Source organism: Aotus nancymaae, unplaced genomic scaffold, assembly GCF_030222135.1.
Source record: "Aotus nancymaae isolate 86718 unplaced genomic scaffold, 86718_ANA_hifiasm-v0.15.2.pri h1tg000039l, whole genome shotgun sequence".
In the NCBI taxonomy this organism is placed as follows: domain Eukaryota; kingdom Metazoa; phylum Chordata; class Mammalia; order Primates; family Aotidae; genus Aotus; species Aotus nancymaae.
Window position 1 is genome coordinate 7,360,303 of NW_026988453.1, and position 14,912 is coordinate 7,375,214.

The 14,912-nt window shown below is 50.3% G+C and overlaps 1 protein-coding gene and 1 pseudogene across 1 annotated transcript; one reads left to right on the forward strand and one right to left on the reverse strand.

Annotated features, from left to right (window-relative positions):
• Positions 1-4,615: 4,615 nt before the first annotated feature.
• Positions 4,616-8,936, forward strand: LOC135268207 (putative uncharacterized protein encoded by LINC00269; annotated as a pseudogene).
• A 2,331-nt stretch (positions 8,937-11,267) lies between these two features.
• On the reverse strand, positions 11,268-13,817 carry KISS1 (KiSS-1 metastasis suppressor). Its single transcript, XM_064360192.1, has 2 exons — positions 13,718-13,817; positions 11,268-11,512 (listed from the first exon to the last, which is right to left on the reverse strand). Exons 1-2 carry the CDS (start codon positions 13,815-13,817, stop codon positions 11,268-11,270), a joined length of 345 nt encoding a protein of 114 aa, XP_064216262.1.
• Positions 13,818-14,912: the final 1,095 nt, after the last annotated feature.

Consider the following 14,912-nt stretch of genomic DNA (forward strand, 5'->3'; position numbering starts at 1 on the left):
CCATGCAGGCGGGGAGGAGCAGTGGGAGAAGGAAGACCTTTGCATCCTTATCTCAACCACAGAGGATTGTCCTCGTGACAGACAGTCCGTTTATAAGCACTCCATAAGGGTCGCATTCCCTTTCCAGGGTCCTAATCAATATGCCTTTCCTGGGAAAGGAATCTGGGTAATAAGCCTCTCCGTTACACGTCTGTTTGTAGGCTGTCTGCAGCGAGAAGCTTAGTACATGCTGTCCTCTCTCTCTGGCAGCCAGGCTATGTGGTTTGTCTTTTACACAGAGCTCCTGTTTTCCAAGAACAGCTCAGCAGGGCCAAAGTTACAAGCTACATTTTAACTTTTCACACGATCCTTTGTGTCCCCAGGTGTGAATAGTACAGAGCATAACGAGTACAGTAAAGCGAAGAACTCATCTCAGGCAAACTAAGCTTAAGATAGCACAATAAGGAATGTCGACCACAGTTTCTTCCCGTAATCGCAGAAGTCTCGGATTTCGCCAAGCCTTCCAGAGGCTTGGAGTTAGTTGCTCAGTCACCACCGAAGGGCCTGGCACATTCTCAACGCTCTTCAAGAGCAAAGGCAGGGCCAGGAGGTCCAGAGCAGGCAATATGAAACCCTGAGCTGCTAGTAGATCTAGGACCCCTGGGGACCCAGCGCTCTCCAGCCAAACGTGTCCTCCCTCCCTCATCTATCCCCTGCCTCCTGCCATGTATGCAGCACCACGACCGACCCCGACCGCCATGTGGCCCTGAGCCCAGCCACGCATACAGTGAGAATACGAAGCACGAATAACGTCACCAGGAGAAAGAGGAGAAACGATGACTCTGCTAACTCACCGTGAGGCAGAGGGCAAGTACAGACAAGATTTGCAGAGACCGCGGGGCGGGCAAGGAAGTCAACTTCTAAGAGGGTAACAGGGTCCAAAATGGCAGCCCCTGTCTTGTTTCTCCCAGTTTCCACCCCAGTGCACAGCCTGGGAGGGGAACAGCTGGAACGGAGATGCTGAGATCAGAAAACGGGCAGGACAGCTAAGCACAACTGTGCATGGTCTGGAGCTGGGACGGGCAAGGGGCCTGAAACCTCGCCCTGAAGGCTGGCCAAGGGCCCTGGAGAAGGTTGGTAGGAAGAGAGAAGCCACATAGCAGCCCTTGAGGGAGTCAGAGCCAGCCCTATTTTCTGTGCCCACAGTGTCGATCTGAGGCCGGCGAGATGCGGTGGGAGGGGGAGAATCTGCTTGAGTTCCAGTCTAAGGAGGAACTGTCCAGCGGTCCACACCGCCCAACAAGGCAAGTGCCCTCTGAGGTGGTGAACTCCCTACCTGGGGACAGCCCTGCCTAGGCGCTCAGCTGTCAGGGAGCTCCCTGCTGTGGGCAGGTCTGGGCTGACTCTGCCCGGCCAGCCCTGGTGTGTCCCGACTGTCAGGTGGCCTGACCTGTCACTCTCCCATTTCTGCTGCAGGGGTGGGAGAAAATATAGAAGGGGAGGTGGCGCAGTTAGGAGAGTCTCTCCTCCCCACTGAACTTGGGCATTCCAGTGGTCTAGGCTTGCGGATGGAAAGAGAGAGTGTGGGGACCCTTATCAGGTCATCACTTGACCCCCTTCTGCCCGGGGTCCAGTTCTTCTCACAAAGCCTTGCCAGGATGCTACGTACGCAAAAGCCCTGGTCTGCGTCACCTCTTGCTCAGGGAAGTGGAGCGGGTGGGGGCAGAGGGAAGGGTCACATTGCCCTGGCCCTTTCCCAGTGGGACAGAGCTGGGACATGAGAACCAGGCAGGGGAAGCATAAATCCAGTCGGATCCCAGCCCCCTCATCTTTCTTCAGATCCCACAACCTCTGGAAATCTCTCAGGACATAAGTGGTACTCAGGGTTTTTCTTAAAAAACCCAGATCCCACTCTCCTCCATGATAATGAGCCCAGGGAGAGTCAGGTATTGAGACGAAGCCTGGAGTGGTCAGAGGAGGTCAAGGGTGGAGGGAGGGAAGGCTAGGTGGCATCAAGAGTCTGGTTCGTGCTGCTGTGAAACAGGCATGGACTTATTCTTGGTATTAGCAGTTTACTAGAAAACTCTTATAGAAATCGGACTCACTGAAGCTTCGTGTTTGGGAACTAACCATCTCTTGGCCAGTCCTGCTTCCATTCATTAAAAAGCAAATGGGTGCATTCGGATCACCTCTGAAAAAAAAAAAAAAAGCAAATGGGGCCAGGGTGGTGTGTCACGCCTTTAATCCCAGCTACTCAGGAAACCAAGGTGGGAGAATCTCATGATGCTAGGAATCCAAGGCCAGCTTGGATGACATAGAAAGCCCCTGTGTCTAAAAATAATTTTTAAAAATTAGCCAGGCATGGGGGCACACACTTGCAGTCCCAGCTACTTGGGAGGCTGAGGAAGGAGGATAGCTTGAGCCCAAGAGTTGGAGGCTGCAGTGAGCTGTGGCTGGGCCTCTGCACTCCAGCTGGGTGACACAGCAAGACCTTGTCTCAAACAAAACAAGCGAATGAGCAAGCAAGCGGTGAGATCAACAGTGGCCACGCCCCTCTTCCACCCGTCCTCCTTCCTTCATCACGCTGCACTCCCCATCCCTGGAGAACCCCAGCTGGCTCTGGAGGAATTTTCCAATCAGATGGGGCACTGAACTCTACGGGTAGAGATGAGCAATTGGGGCATCGAGAGGTAAAGAAGGACCCAGAATGGAGTTCTGTATCCACCCAGGGCTGCCTTGTGTGGGTGGACCTGCCGGAAGGCATAATTACTCAGAGAGCTCTGGGCACGGGGTGGGCAGGAACAGAAGCAACTTGGGATGGAGGTGGGGTGGGGGTGAGGAGAACCCAGCGTCCTTAGTTGTTTGTCCTGGGAACCTTAAAGGAACAGCTATTCAGCCACAGGGTTGGGGTGATCCCAACCTGAGGCCTGTTTAAGTGGCAACCCAGGAAAATCGAAGGCAGGTTACACAGGTCCTAGGATCTGCAGGGGCCTGGGGCAGGAGAGGATCAGCAAGGGGCTGGGGGCTTGGTGGGACAGCCTGATTGAAGGGTCTTCCTAAAATGAGATGCACCCAGCGTGGTGAAACTAGACATCCATACTCTGAGGCATGAAAGCTAGAAACACAGAAAACTTCTTTTCCTCAATGGCACCGGGAGTCTGTTTTGTTGTCAAATAAGGTTAAGCTGGAATGTTCCTTTTCCAGAGGAGGGTGTGGCAGCACAGCAGTGTAGTGTGTGTGTGTGTGTGTGTGTGTGTGTGTGTGTGTGGAGGGGATGACAGGAGGGTGGTGATTCTGATAGGACTGTGCTCTGGGTTCGTGTGCTGAGTGTCACCAGCAGAAGCATAGCTGGGATGGAGGATGGCTGTTAGGGACAGGAATTGTACTATTTTACTATTGTGTGTGTGTGTGTGTGTGTGTGTGTATGTATGTGTGATGGAGTTTCCCTCTTGTTGCCCAGGCTGGAGGGCAATGGCATGATCTCGGTTCATTGCAAACTCCACCTCCTGGGTTCAAGTGATTCTTCTGCCTCAGCCTCCCGAGTAGCTGGAATTACAGGCGCATGCCACCATGCTTGGCCAATATTGTATTTTTAGTAGAGACGGGGTTTCTCCATGTTGGTCAGGCTGGTCTCAAACTCCCAACCTCAGGTGATCCGCCCGCCTCGGCCTCCCAAAGTGCTGGGATACAGGTGTGAGCTACCGCACCTGGCCAGGGATTGTACTATTAAAGAAAACTTATCCAATGTCACTTATTAAAGCACAGTAAGGCAGGCTTTACTCCGGACTTTTGAGATGGGTACAGGGACCACTGCCACAGGGCCTCTCATTTGGGAAGAGAAGTTGGGCTCAACTCCAAATACAGCATGGGTGAGTGAAAATGCAAAGCCAAGGAGCAGGGTGGGTCAGTGGATGAGAATTACTAAGAGGAAACATCAGAGGCATGGCGGGATTCTGGCTAAACTCACCTAACAGATTCCTGCCGCAGACAGGCCGGGGCATGGTGCAGGCTGAGGAACCTGGTCACATTTCCAGGGTGATCAGATATTGAGGGTGGGGATTATTTGCTAAATTGACTTAGCAGGGCTCTTTGCGAAAACTGCATTTTCCAAGGAAGTGCCCAGATAACTCTAGCAGAAGACTAGAAAGCCCTGACTAAAGTTTGGCCAAGCAAAAAATCTTTATCAGTACCTCAAGAATACACTTCCCACCGGGTGTGGTGGCTCACGTCTGTAATCCCAGCACTTTGGGAGGTTGAAGTGGGCCAATCATCTGATATCGGGAGTTCGAGACCAGCCTGACCAGCATGGAGAAACCCTGTCTCTACTAAAAATACAAAATTAGCCAGGCGTGGTAGCACATGCCTGTATCCCAGCTACTCGGGAGGCTGAGGCAGGACAATCGCTTGAACCCGGAAGGCAGAGGTTGTGATGAGCCGAGATCACGCCACTGCACTCCAGACTGGGCAAAAAGAGTAAAACTCCGTCTCAAAAATAATAATAATACATTTCCCAGAAAATTAACCTCTCTTCCTCCCTCCCCACCCACCTCTCTCATTCTTCCTTCCTTCCCCCTCCTCCCTTCCTCTTTCCTCCTTTATTTTATTTTATTTTATTTTATTTATTTTTTTGTTTTTGAGACAGATTCTTGCTCTGTTACCCAGGCTGGAGTGCAGTGGTGCTATCTCAGCTCACTGCAATCTTTGCCTCCTGGGTTCAAGCAATTCTCCTGCCTCAGCCTCCTAGCTGAGATTACAGGTGCAAACCACCATGCCCAGCCAATTTTTATATTTTTTAGTAGAGACAAAGTTTCACCATGTTGACCAGGCTGGACTTAATATTTTTTTAATCAGAAGAAAACATGCTATAGTTTTAAAAACAAGTACAACTGGAAGGTTTTGAATGAAAACTACCAATCTCCAATCCCACCCCCACCTCCAGCCCCCAGCCTGGCTTCTCCCAGGTAAAATTGTTAACTTTCTGGACTGTTCTGCTATTGTTAGTCATGCATATTCTAAAGGTGATGCATAAACTTTTAAAGAAAGATGCCATTCTTAATTTTAAATTTTTACACATTATTTATTTATTTATTTTTTTGAGACAGAGTCTTACTCTGTCACCCAGGCTGGAGTGCAGTGGTATGATCTCGGCTCACTGCAACCTCCGCCTCCCAGATTCAAGCAATTCTCCCTGTCTCAGCCTCCCAAATAGTTGGGATTACAGGAGCCCACTACCATGCCAGGCTAAGTTTTGTATTTTTAGTAGAGACAGAGTTTCACCAAGTTGGCCAGGCTGATCTTGAACTCCTGACCTCAGGTGATCTGCCTGCACATCTCCCAACGTGCTAGAAACTACAGACACGAGCCATCATTCCTGGCCAAAATTTTATACATTTTTATTACTCTTCTTTTGTAGTAGATGAGAATTTCTCTCATGCTCCACCCCTCGGTTTTTGACAAAATAAAAGCTCAGGTCTTTCCTGCCTCCGGGCCTGGGTGTGCAGGAGGCGTAGAGGTCACCACAGGCCGCAGGCCAGCTCAATCTCACCTGGCTTTACAGGTGCCCACCACCAAGACTGACTAATTTTTGTATTTTTAGTGGAGATGGGGTTTTACCATGTTGGCCAGGCTGGTCTTGAACTCCTGACCTCGAGATCCACCCGCCTCGGCCTCTCAGAGTGCTGGGATTACAGCCACCATGCCTGGCATTTTTTTTTTTTTTAAATTTTGATCTCATATTTTTAACTTCCAAAGGCCCTTTCTGATTCTCTGGTAACTTCTGTTTTTATTGCATCTGCTACTTGTCTTACAGATGCTATAGATGAAAATTTTCTTTTATACCTTCAGGGATCTTACTATTTTGTTTGGTTTGGTTTGTTTGCTTTTCTTTTTCTTTTCCTTTTTCTTTTTTTTTTTGAGATGGAGTCTCGCTCTGTCACCCAGTCTGGAGTGCAGTGGTACAATCTCCGGTCACTGCAACCTTCGCCACCCTGGTTCAAGCAATTATCCTGCCTCAGCCTCCCGAGTAGCTGGGGCTACAGGTGCGTGCCACCACGCCCAGCTAATTTTTGTATTTTTGGTAGAGATGGTGTTTCATCATTATTGGTCAGGCTGGTCGAGAATTCCTGACCTCAGATCCATCCGCCTCAGCCTCCCAGAGCACTGGGATTACAGGCGTGAGCCACCTCGCCCAGCCGAGTCTTTTTTTAGTTTTGTTTATTTTAAGAAACAAGGGCTCTATGTTGCCTAGGCTGGTCTCAAACTCCTGAACTCAAGAGATCCTCCCTCCTCAGCCTTCCAAAGTACTGAGATTACAGGTGTGAGCACACCACCATGCCTAACTAATATTTTTATTTTTTGTAGAGACAGGGTCTCTCCAAGTTGCTCAGGCTGCTGTTGAACTCCTGGCTTCAAGTTATCCTCCCAAAGTGCTGAGATTACGCTTGGAAAGATGGGAAATTTTGTAATTTTTGTTTATTTAACCACACACACAAAATTGTATCTGTTTTCTGCAGAAAGTTTGTTTCCTCTGTATTCGTGTGCTTGGTCTACTCTTTCAACTTGAAGTTTTTTTCAAACTCCTATGACTCCTTGACTTCATGCACGGTTAAGAGGGAAGAAAGCGGAAGGGCCTAGAAACTCAGGGTGCATAGGGAGAACTCGTGGGCAGGTGCACCCCACTCTAGATGGGGGTTCCAAGCTGGCTTTTTTTGGGGGGATCCTCCAATGTCAACATCCGAAGGTCTTTTCTTTGGGGTCTCTGGTCTCCCACATGCGGAAGATATACCTTGCTGCCTGCATTCCTGGCACAGAGAGAGGGAGGGGGCTTATCCAGGGAGACTGTCACACAGTCCCACTTTTCAGCCACTCTCTCTCTCCCTTCTTTTTTTTGAGAGTCTTACTCTGTCACCCAGGCTGGAGTGCAGTGGTACAGTCTTGGCTCACTGCAACCTCTGCCTCCCGGTTCAAGTGATTCTCATGCTTCAGCTTCCTGAGTAGCTGGGAATATGGGCGCACACCACCATACCCAGCTAATTTTTGTATTTTTAGTAGAGACAGGGTATCACCATGTTGGCCAGGCTAATCTTGAATTCCTGACCTCAGGGGATCCGCCCACCTTGGCCTCCCAAAGTGCTAGAATGACAGGTGTGTGGCACCGCACCCGACCTTCAGCCACTCTCATAATCCCCATCCTGATTGTGCTTGCTGTCCCCATGACTGGAGTGTCTCCACTGCAGTCCTCGGGAGAGGAAGCATCTGGCCTCTTCCTGGCGGAGTAGCCTGGTTGTGTTGGCTGGGGGAGGGGACTCGGGCAGTCTAACTCCTCCATGTGCAGATTTTCAGCCAGTCTCCCTGTTTCTGTCCAGGTTTCTTCCCTACCAGACACTTCCACATGCCGAGGCTTGGTCCTGGGCAGGAGTCAGTTATGTCCCCTCAGTAACCCACTTGCTGGGTTCACGGTTGTGGTTTCCTTTGCTCTCTGCCAAGCCCTCCATACAATTTCCATCTTCAAAATCTTGTTGACATTTCTCATCTGCTATGGTTTCCTGTCCCTTTTCTTTGTCCTTGAGGATTTATACCTTTCTTCTTCCTTTGCTGTCTTTTTTTTTTTTTTTTTTTTTGAGATGAAGTTTTGCTCTTGTCGTCCAGGCTGGAGTGCAATGGCGTGATCTCAGCTCACTGCAATCTCTGTGTCCCAGGTTCAAGCGATTCTCCTGCCTCAGCCTCCTGAGTAGCTGGGATTACAGGTGCCCACCACCACGCCTGGCTAATTTTTGTATTTTTAGTAGAGACAGGGTTTCACCACGTTGGCTAGGCTGGTCTCGAACTCCTGACCTCAGGTGGTCCACCTGCTTCGGCCTCCCAAAGTGCTGGGATTACAGATGTGAGCCACCATGCCTGGCCTCCTTTGCCATCTTTTAAGGGGCTTAGGGAGTGAGCAAACACAGATGTGTTCAAAGTGGTACTTTTTAACATTTTATGAAGCTAATATGCTGCAGGGTAATTGCAAAGACTATTAGGCAGATATTAGAGGAATCATATCTAATTTTCATCCCCACAGGGTGATGAAACTAGGGAGCTGTTTGCTGTGTCTTGGCTTCCCCAGTAACCAAAAACGAGCCCCGTCCCCAGGCTCCCAACTCTGAGCCAAGCAAGAAACCCTGATGGGTTCTCATGTCTTTTAAAATGGAAGATGGAAGAATGGAAGAAGGCACAGAAGGTGAGGAAGGGCACACTCTTTGGACTTGACGTCCTTCCCCTCCCTGGGAAGCTGCTGTCAGAGAGAGAAGGCAGGCAGGGGCAAAAGCAGATGTTTGGGCCCTGGCACGCTGTCTGAGAAGAGGAGGCCTGCCCTGGGGATTGGTGACTTGTCTGTATTGTCACTAGTGTTGTGGAGAGGCGCTGCAGATGGGTTGGGTTGAGTCACATTGCCTGCCAGACTGCTTCCCAAGACAAATCATTCAGGAAAAGGGTTGGGTCTGCCACCTGGCAGCGCTTTTTTTTTTAAGTGGGGTGGGGGCTACAGAAGCAGGAAAGGCTGCAGTGTGTAGGAAGCTGATGGTGTTTGCAATTAGAATGTGGGAGCCTGACTCTTGGCTCTATGACTTCACAACTACTTGAGCACATCACTTAACCTCTTCAAGCCTCACTTTTCTCTTCTGTACAATGGGGATAGTATTCCCACTTCATGCAGTTGTGAGGATGAAATGAGGTAGGCCTGTGCTTGGCACGCTGCAGGTACTCAAAAAATGGCTTGTGAATATGATAAGTGATAATAAAGGCAGAAACCCCCTGCATCCCTCTCACCCCTGCCCCCAAATTCCTAGCGCATGTCTATTGAGACTTACCAAAAGGGGTGGAGCCTGGGAAGAGATCCTCCCACTTCCACCCACAAGGGATGCCTGGGCCCTGCTGATTTCTCCCCCTTGGGCACTGTCCAGAGACCCAGGAAGAAGTAGGTTCGAGTGACCATAGGCAGCCCTACCTCCAAGTGTTTGGGCTCCAGTGCCCCACTCTCTGAGCCCACCAGAAAGGCCGGAGGGAGGGAAGGGAATCCCTGTGGCCCTTCACAGCCTCCAATCTTCCCCTCTCCTTCCCTTCGATCTGGAGAGCAGGTTCATAGGCTGAGAGCCATAGGAAATCAGAAATCCCTTTTGTTCCACAGAGACTCCCCATCTTTTCCCAAGACACAAGGCCAAGAACTACAAAGCCCAGAGTCTCAAAGGTAGCAGTTCAGGCTGCTAGAAGCATGGGACAGGCATTCTTCTCTCTTCCAGCTGTCTGCTGAAGTAGGGCCTCTGGTCAGCTAGACGAGAGATCTTGGAGGACTCCTGGGTTGCAGCAGTGCTGACAAGGACTAGAAGATGGTTAGAGGAACCCGAACCATACACAAGGTCACACGGCCATGTGCATATGAACATGTGTGCAATTTCTCAAATCTAGCCCCCACATACATGCCCTCTCACACACAGGCCAGCTTCTCGCGCCAGGGAACACATTTCCCTCTCCTGCACTTGAAGCAGCATGCACACCCTCCCATCTGCCCAAACTTAAGCTTGTGAGGAAGGGTAAATGGGGTCACAGGAAGTTCTGTAAAAATTAGGCTGGCTAAGAGCAGAATTCAGGAAACCATCAGTCTCTTCTTACCCATCATTAGAGAGAGGCTTGCTTCCAGGTGCTAGAGAACAACTTGCTTAACAGAAGAGGTGTTGAGTTGATGATTCTGCTCCTAGAGGTACAGAGACACATCCCAGGGTGTCTGGGGATAAAAAGCCCTTCCAGATATCAACATCATGCTGTCATGACACATGATGATGTGATCTCACAGCAGTATCAATAATTTGAGAGATCCTGGAGAGCACTTTCAAGGGTAGAGACGGGGGAGCAGGTTGTCATGTTCTCGTGACAGCCTATCTCATTGCCATAGCAACACAGCTCTGCCTCCATCCTGTAGAGTCCTGGTTTCTGTAATGGGTGGAACGCTGTGGCACTTCACTGTATGGGGGTGGGTCCTACCATCCCTCTTGGTAAGAATGTTTTCATCCTAGACTGTGCAGCATAGGGGTATCCTGAGGCTATTAAATAGTGCTGTGTTTTCTTGTGGGCAGGAGGTGGATTTCCTGGGGTTTTCCCACTGATGAGCTCTACCTCTTCCTACCACAATTTCTGCTCCCCAGCTATTGCACCCTCAAGTAAGTCCCCATGAGGAAGGCTACCCTTTCTTGATCTGCATCTGGCTGACTCAGATGGAAACCCTGCCATGGCGGAGAGGCATGATAGGTCAGTGGGGAAGACAGGTTCTTGTATCAGGAGAACTATTAGGCTTGGAGCTCATTGCCCATGTGCCTGGAGCGAGTGATTTATCCTTCTTAACTTCACGGTTCTACCTGTAAAGATGGGGCTAATGCACGCCCATCACCCTGGGTAGTTATAAGGATAAAGAAAAGCAAATATGTATAAAGACAACCTGGTTCCCTGGAGGGGAGAGGGGAAAGTGAATGGCCGGTCCACTGTCGATGCCCCTTGCATCCAAGACCCCAGCAGAGGTCTGACTGTGGGGCTCAGGTGAAATTTAAGCCTCTATGGACAGGGCAGTGATTGGCATCATCTTCCAGGTCAAGCTGCCCAACTTCTCCGGGAAAGGGAAAAGTACTTAATAGTCCATCTCCCCCACACCGCCCTTGCCCCCCAATACTACTCAAAGTGTGGGCAGTGAGCCATGTCCCTCTGCTAAATGTTACCCATCCTCGGGGATATAAGTCTAGGCATTCTGAGGACAGCTACGAATTTTTATAGAAATTTCATATCGCTGAAACATTCGAGCACCATCCAATTTGGTCTTTTGTTGTTTTTAAATTTTTCAGGTTTTCAGTGATCACTTTTAATTGTTTTTTTGTTTTGTTTTCTTTTAAGTACCAATCTGCAATGGTTTGAGGAACTAACCGCCTGTTCCTTCATTACATCTAGCGTGAGAAGCACTGACCTTAATGACATCACAGGCATCCTGAAACCAGCTAACTATCCAGTGAGGATGGAAGAGGAACAGCTTCATCAGAGTTGCTTGCAAAAATGAGCCACAGATCACAAGTCGGTGACTTATGCAACATTTCTTTTATTGCCTCGGGCCGGAAACTCCAGCGCCCCCTCCCTTGGCCCGGCGTCCCCCCACCACCCCGCCCCGCCCTGGCCCGCACGCTCTGACTCCTCTAGGGCCTGAAGTTCACTGCCCCGCACCTGCGCCCTCAGCCCCGCCCAGCGCCTCCGCCGTGGCTCCCGGGTGCCGCCTCCCGCTAGCCATAGCGCAGGCTGAAGACGTTCCAGTAGGGCGGTGGCAGCTCCCGCTGCACCTCACTCCGGGGTGCGGGGATCTGGCGGCTGCTGGGGGCGCACGGGCCCGTCTGCTGGGGGCTTCCGGAGCTCTCGGAGGGTGCGCACAGCGCACAGCTCAGCCTGGCAGTTGCAGCCGGCTTCCTCTGGGCGCTCCGCAGGTTCTGCTCCCAGGGGACCAGGAGGGCCAGGGATCCCAGCTGCTGGCCTAGGACACAGAGCACAAAGAGATGAGGCCAGGGACCGGGAAAGACGGCTTGGCAACGTCTCCTCACGTCGCATCCTATTCTTCTTTTCCTTCCTTGACTTTTTGGCAGCTCGGGGCTAAACGCCATGCAGAACCAGCACGACCATCTTAGCTGGGATCATCTCAGACCCGGCACCTCCCTCTTCCAACATAGCTTTGATTTAGAATGTTTGCAAAAATTAGCTTAAATAACTCTCATATTACATTACTTCCTTTTAGGAAACAGAGTAGGTCATGGAAATGAAGAAAACCGAAGGATTTGCTCAACACCCAGCTCTGGGCCCCTTCCTGGCTGTGAGCTCCTTGGATGATGGGGCCATGTTCATTCAACTCTATCTCTCAGAGTGCTTGAAACAGTGGCTTGCTCGTAGTGGGGCCTCAATAAAGGCTTGTTAAATACATAAAAGCTAATAAAAAAACATGTAGTAACAGAAATCAAGAAAGTGGAGCTAAGCTACTGTGGCCCCACACACCCGTGTTCCAACCCTGTGACCCTCCCCCAAATAAGCTGCATAAGGACTTAACGAGAAACAAAAATTATCTAGGTCACCTTAACTGGCTCTCTTCCTCCATCCTGGGTATAACTTCTCTCCTTCATTTGAGGATTAACAAGGCTAATTTGGAAGGCACTTCACATGCAAGGCTCATTAAGTTCACTGTACTTTTTGGCAGTAAAATAGGGCAACCAGCTCTGAGTAGACAACGCCGCCAGCCCACTGTGGCAAGAGATTAGTGGAAATGAGGCCTAGTGTGTGAATGGGTGTGCGGGGGTGGGGGCTGATTTTGAGCCCTGCTCCTCCATGCGCTGGCACACTCTGGAAAAGTGTGGACCTGGTCCAGAGTTAATGACAGTCACCTGCGAGGTCCCTCCACCCTTGTCCAGGGCTTGGCTGAGAGAGGAAGAGGATGGCTTCCTCCCCAGTTGCACCCACTAGACCAGCAGTATATCACTGTTCAGGCTGCTGTTGGTGACCAACAACTCTATGTTCCTGGGCTGATGTGGTTATTGTCTGGAACAGCCTCCCTCACCCAGAAAAATGCCTGATCCCAGGACAGAAGATACGTTTGGCAAAGGACACCAGGGGCCATGTCCTCTGTGCTCTGGGAGGTCTTATGGGCATGTACAATGACATCAAATGTGTAGAGGGCATGTCCCAAGTTTCATAGCTGAGGGAACTGAGGTCCAGAGAAGCTAAACTATGGGTTCTAGTTTGCCCAGAAAGCTGATGCCAGGAAGTGTTCCAAGCCACAGCTCCTGACTTGGGGACTCGCATTGTTCTAGCTCGTGCCACTCACCAGACACACTCCCGGGGGGCTCTGACACCTGCTGGTTTTCCACAGTGTTTGAGCAACTCTAGAGAATTCTCTTTACCTCTGTGGGTCTCAACATTTCCAGCTCATCAGTTCCCCAGTGAACTGGAGACAGTTCATTGTCCCCAAAAGGTGATAGTATCAAAGATCTCTCCTTTCATGCTGGGTGTGGTGGCTCACACCTGTAATCTCAGCACTTTGGGAGGCTGAGATGGGCAGATCACGAGGTCAGGAGTTCGAGACCAGTCTGGCCAACATAGTGAAACCCCGTCTTTACTGAAAATACAAAAACGTAGCTGAGTGTGGTGATATGCGCCTGTAATCCCAGGTACCGGGGAGGCTGAGGCAGCAGAATCATGTGAAGTCTGGAGGCAGAGGTTGCAGCAAGCTGCACTCTGGAAGTACGAAACTCACGCCATTGCACTCCAGCCTGGGTGACAGTGTGAGACTCCATCACAAAAAAAAATCTGTCTTTTTGTTTCAGTTCTTTTTTTTTTTCTCAAATTCTCCACAAACAATCTGATAAAGGAAGGTTGCATATGAAGTTCTTCCTCAACATGAGTACAGAGAGGTTGCTGACGTAGAGCAGAGAACTCAGTGTGAGGAAATCACTGAGGCGCTCAGGGGTTAACAAGCCCTGGAACCTAGGTGGGTGACTGAGGCCCATCACAGAGGCAAGGCATCCCTCACTTGCAAGGTTAACGGGACCCCTCGATGAGCTGTACATATACCAGTCTTAGGTTTCCACCGAACGCAGTGTTAAACTCACACCAACCGACTAGCTGGAAAATACGGGAAAGCTCATTTTGCAACAACCCACTTGCCCGCCCACCCCTTTTCCCAGAGGATGCATACCTGCGGGTCTAGGATTCTCCACAGGAGCCGTTTCTGATGGCTCCCCAAAGTGGATGGCACAGAGGAAAAGCAGCAGCTGCCAAGCAACCAGTGAGTTCATCCTGGTGAGAAGAGGAGGTCCCAGGAGCGCCCTGAGGCTGAGACAGAGAGAAGGAACAAAGACCAGGTGAGGCACAGGACCTGTGTTCCACTCACCCCATCTTTATGCCTGAGTCTGACCTTGTTCTCTCCTGCTGTAAGATAAATTTGATTCTTTTTCTTTGCTAGGGATAAAGTAAGAAAGAGGCAATCATCTTGCTCTCTCTCATAGCTCTTCACAGCCTTGAAGACGGTCATTAAATTGTCTTATTGCCTATAATTCGGGGAAGAGAAAAACCTTTCCTTGATTTATCAGGTCAATTATCTCCATAGCCTATTCATTGTGGACTCTGAGAGGCTATGAATTGAATTGGCCTCGTCATTTTGGCTGCTGAGATGGGAGCCATGTGCCCTGATCCTCACACCATTTCCCATCATCCTGCCTTGCTCTGCCTCACTGCCCCCACACACACCCCACCCCATCTCTTCCAGGTCCCAAGTCTAATTTCTTTTTGAAAAAGTCATCAGACACTTTGAGATTGTCCAACAAACATGATTAAAGACCAAAGGCATGGGGGCACTTAATGTATGTGGTAGAATGGAATGATTTGGAAAGGGGCTGTGAGTGGCTGACCTGCTGTAGACAATTTCTGTGCTTCCCTCCACCCTGGGGGGTTTGTATCCAGAGAGTAGCAGAGAAATTCTGGGTACGGCAGGAAAGCTTTTGAAGTAAGGCAGCCCCTAGTTCTTGGTAGGTGCCCTTGGTTAGGCTTGTATTTGCCATCCATAATTTGGGGGAGCTGCTCAGAGGGGCCCCATTGATCTCAGGAGCCCTGAGGGATTCCCCAGGTCCATTCAAAAGTATCCGTGGTCTCTAATTCCAGCCACAGCGTTCATTGATTGCACGTATTCCTTCTGCAGCAAGAGAGAGCCCTCCGGATCCCCAGAGTGCTAGCTTCACAAAGTGCGACTCAGTGTATTCACCCAGCATCCCAGGATAATCGGGGCAAGCTGGTAAACAGGAAAGGTCAGTGTCCCCCTTCCCTGCCTTTGCCTGACCCAATGCATCTGTCTGTCTTAGAACAGATTCCCTGCTCCCCTCCGGAGCATCCCCAGG

Coding starts and splice junctions, on each gene's coding strand:
- KISS1 (XM_064360192.1), bottom strand. CDS start 13,817: ATGAACTCACTGGTTGCTTGGCAGCTGCTGCTTTTCCTCTGTGCCATC. Junction 11,513..13,717: donor GGAGAATCCTAGACCCGCAG/GTATGCATCCTC, acceptor TCTGTGTCCTAG/GCCAGCAGCTGGGATCCCTG.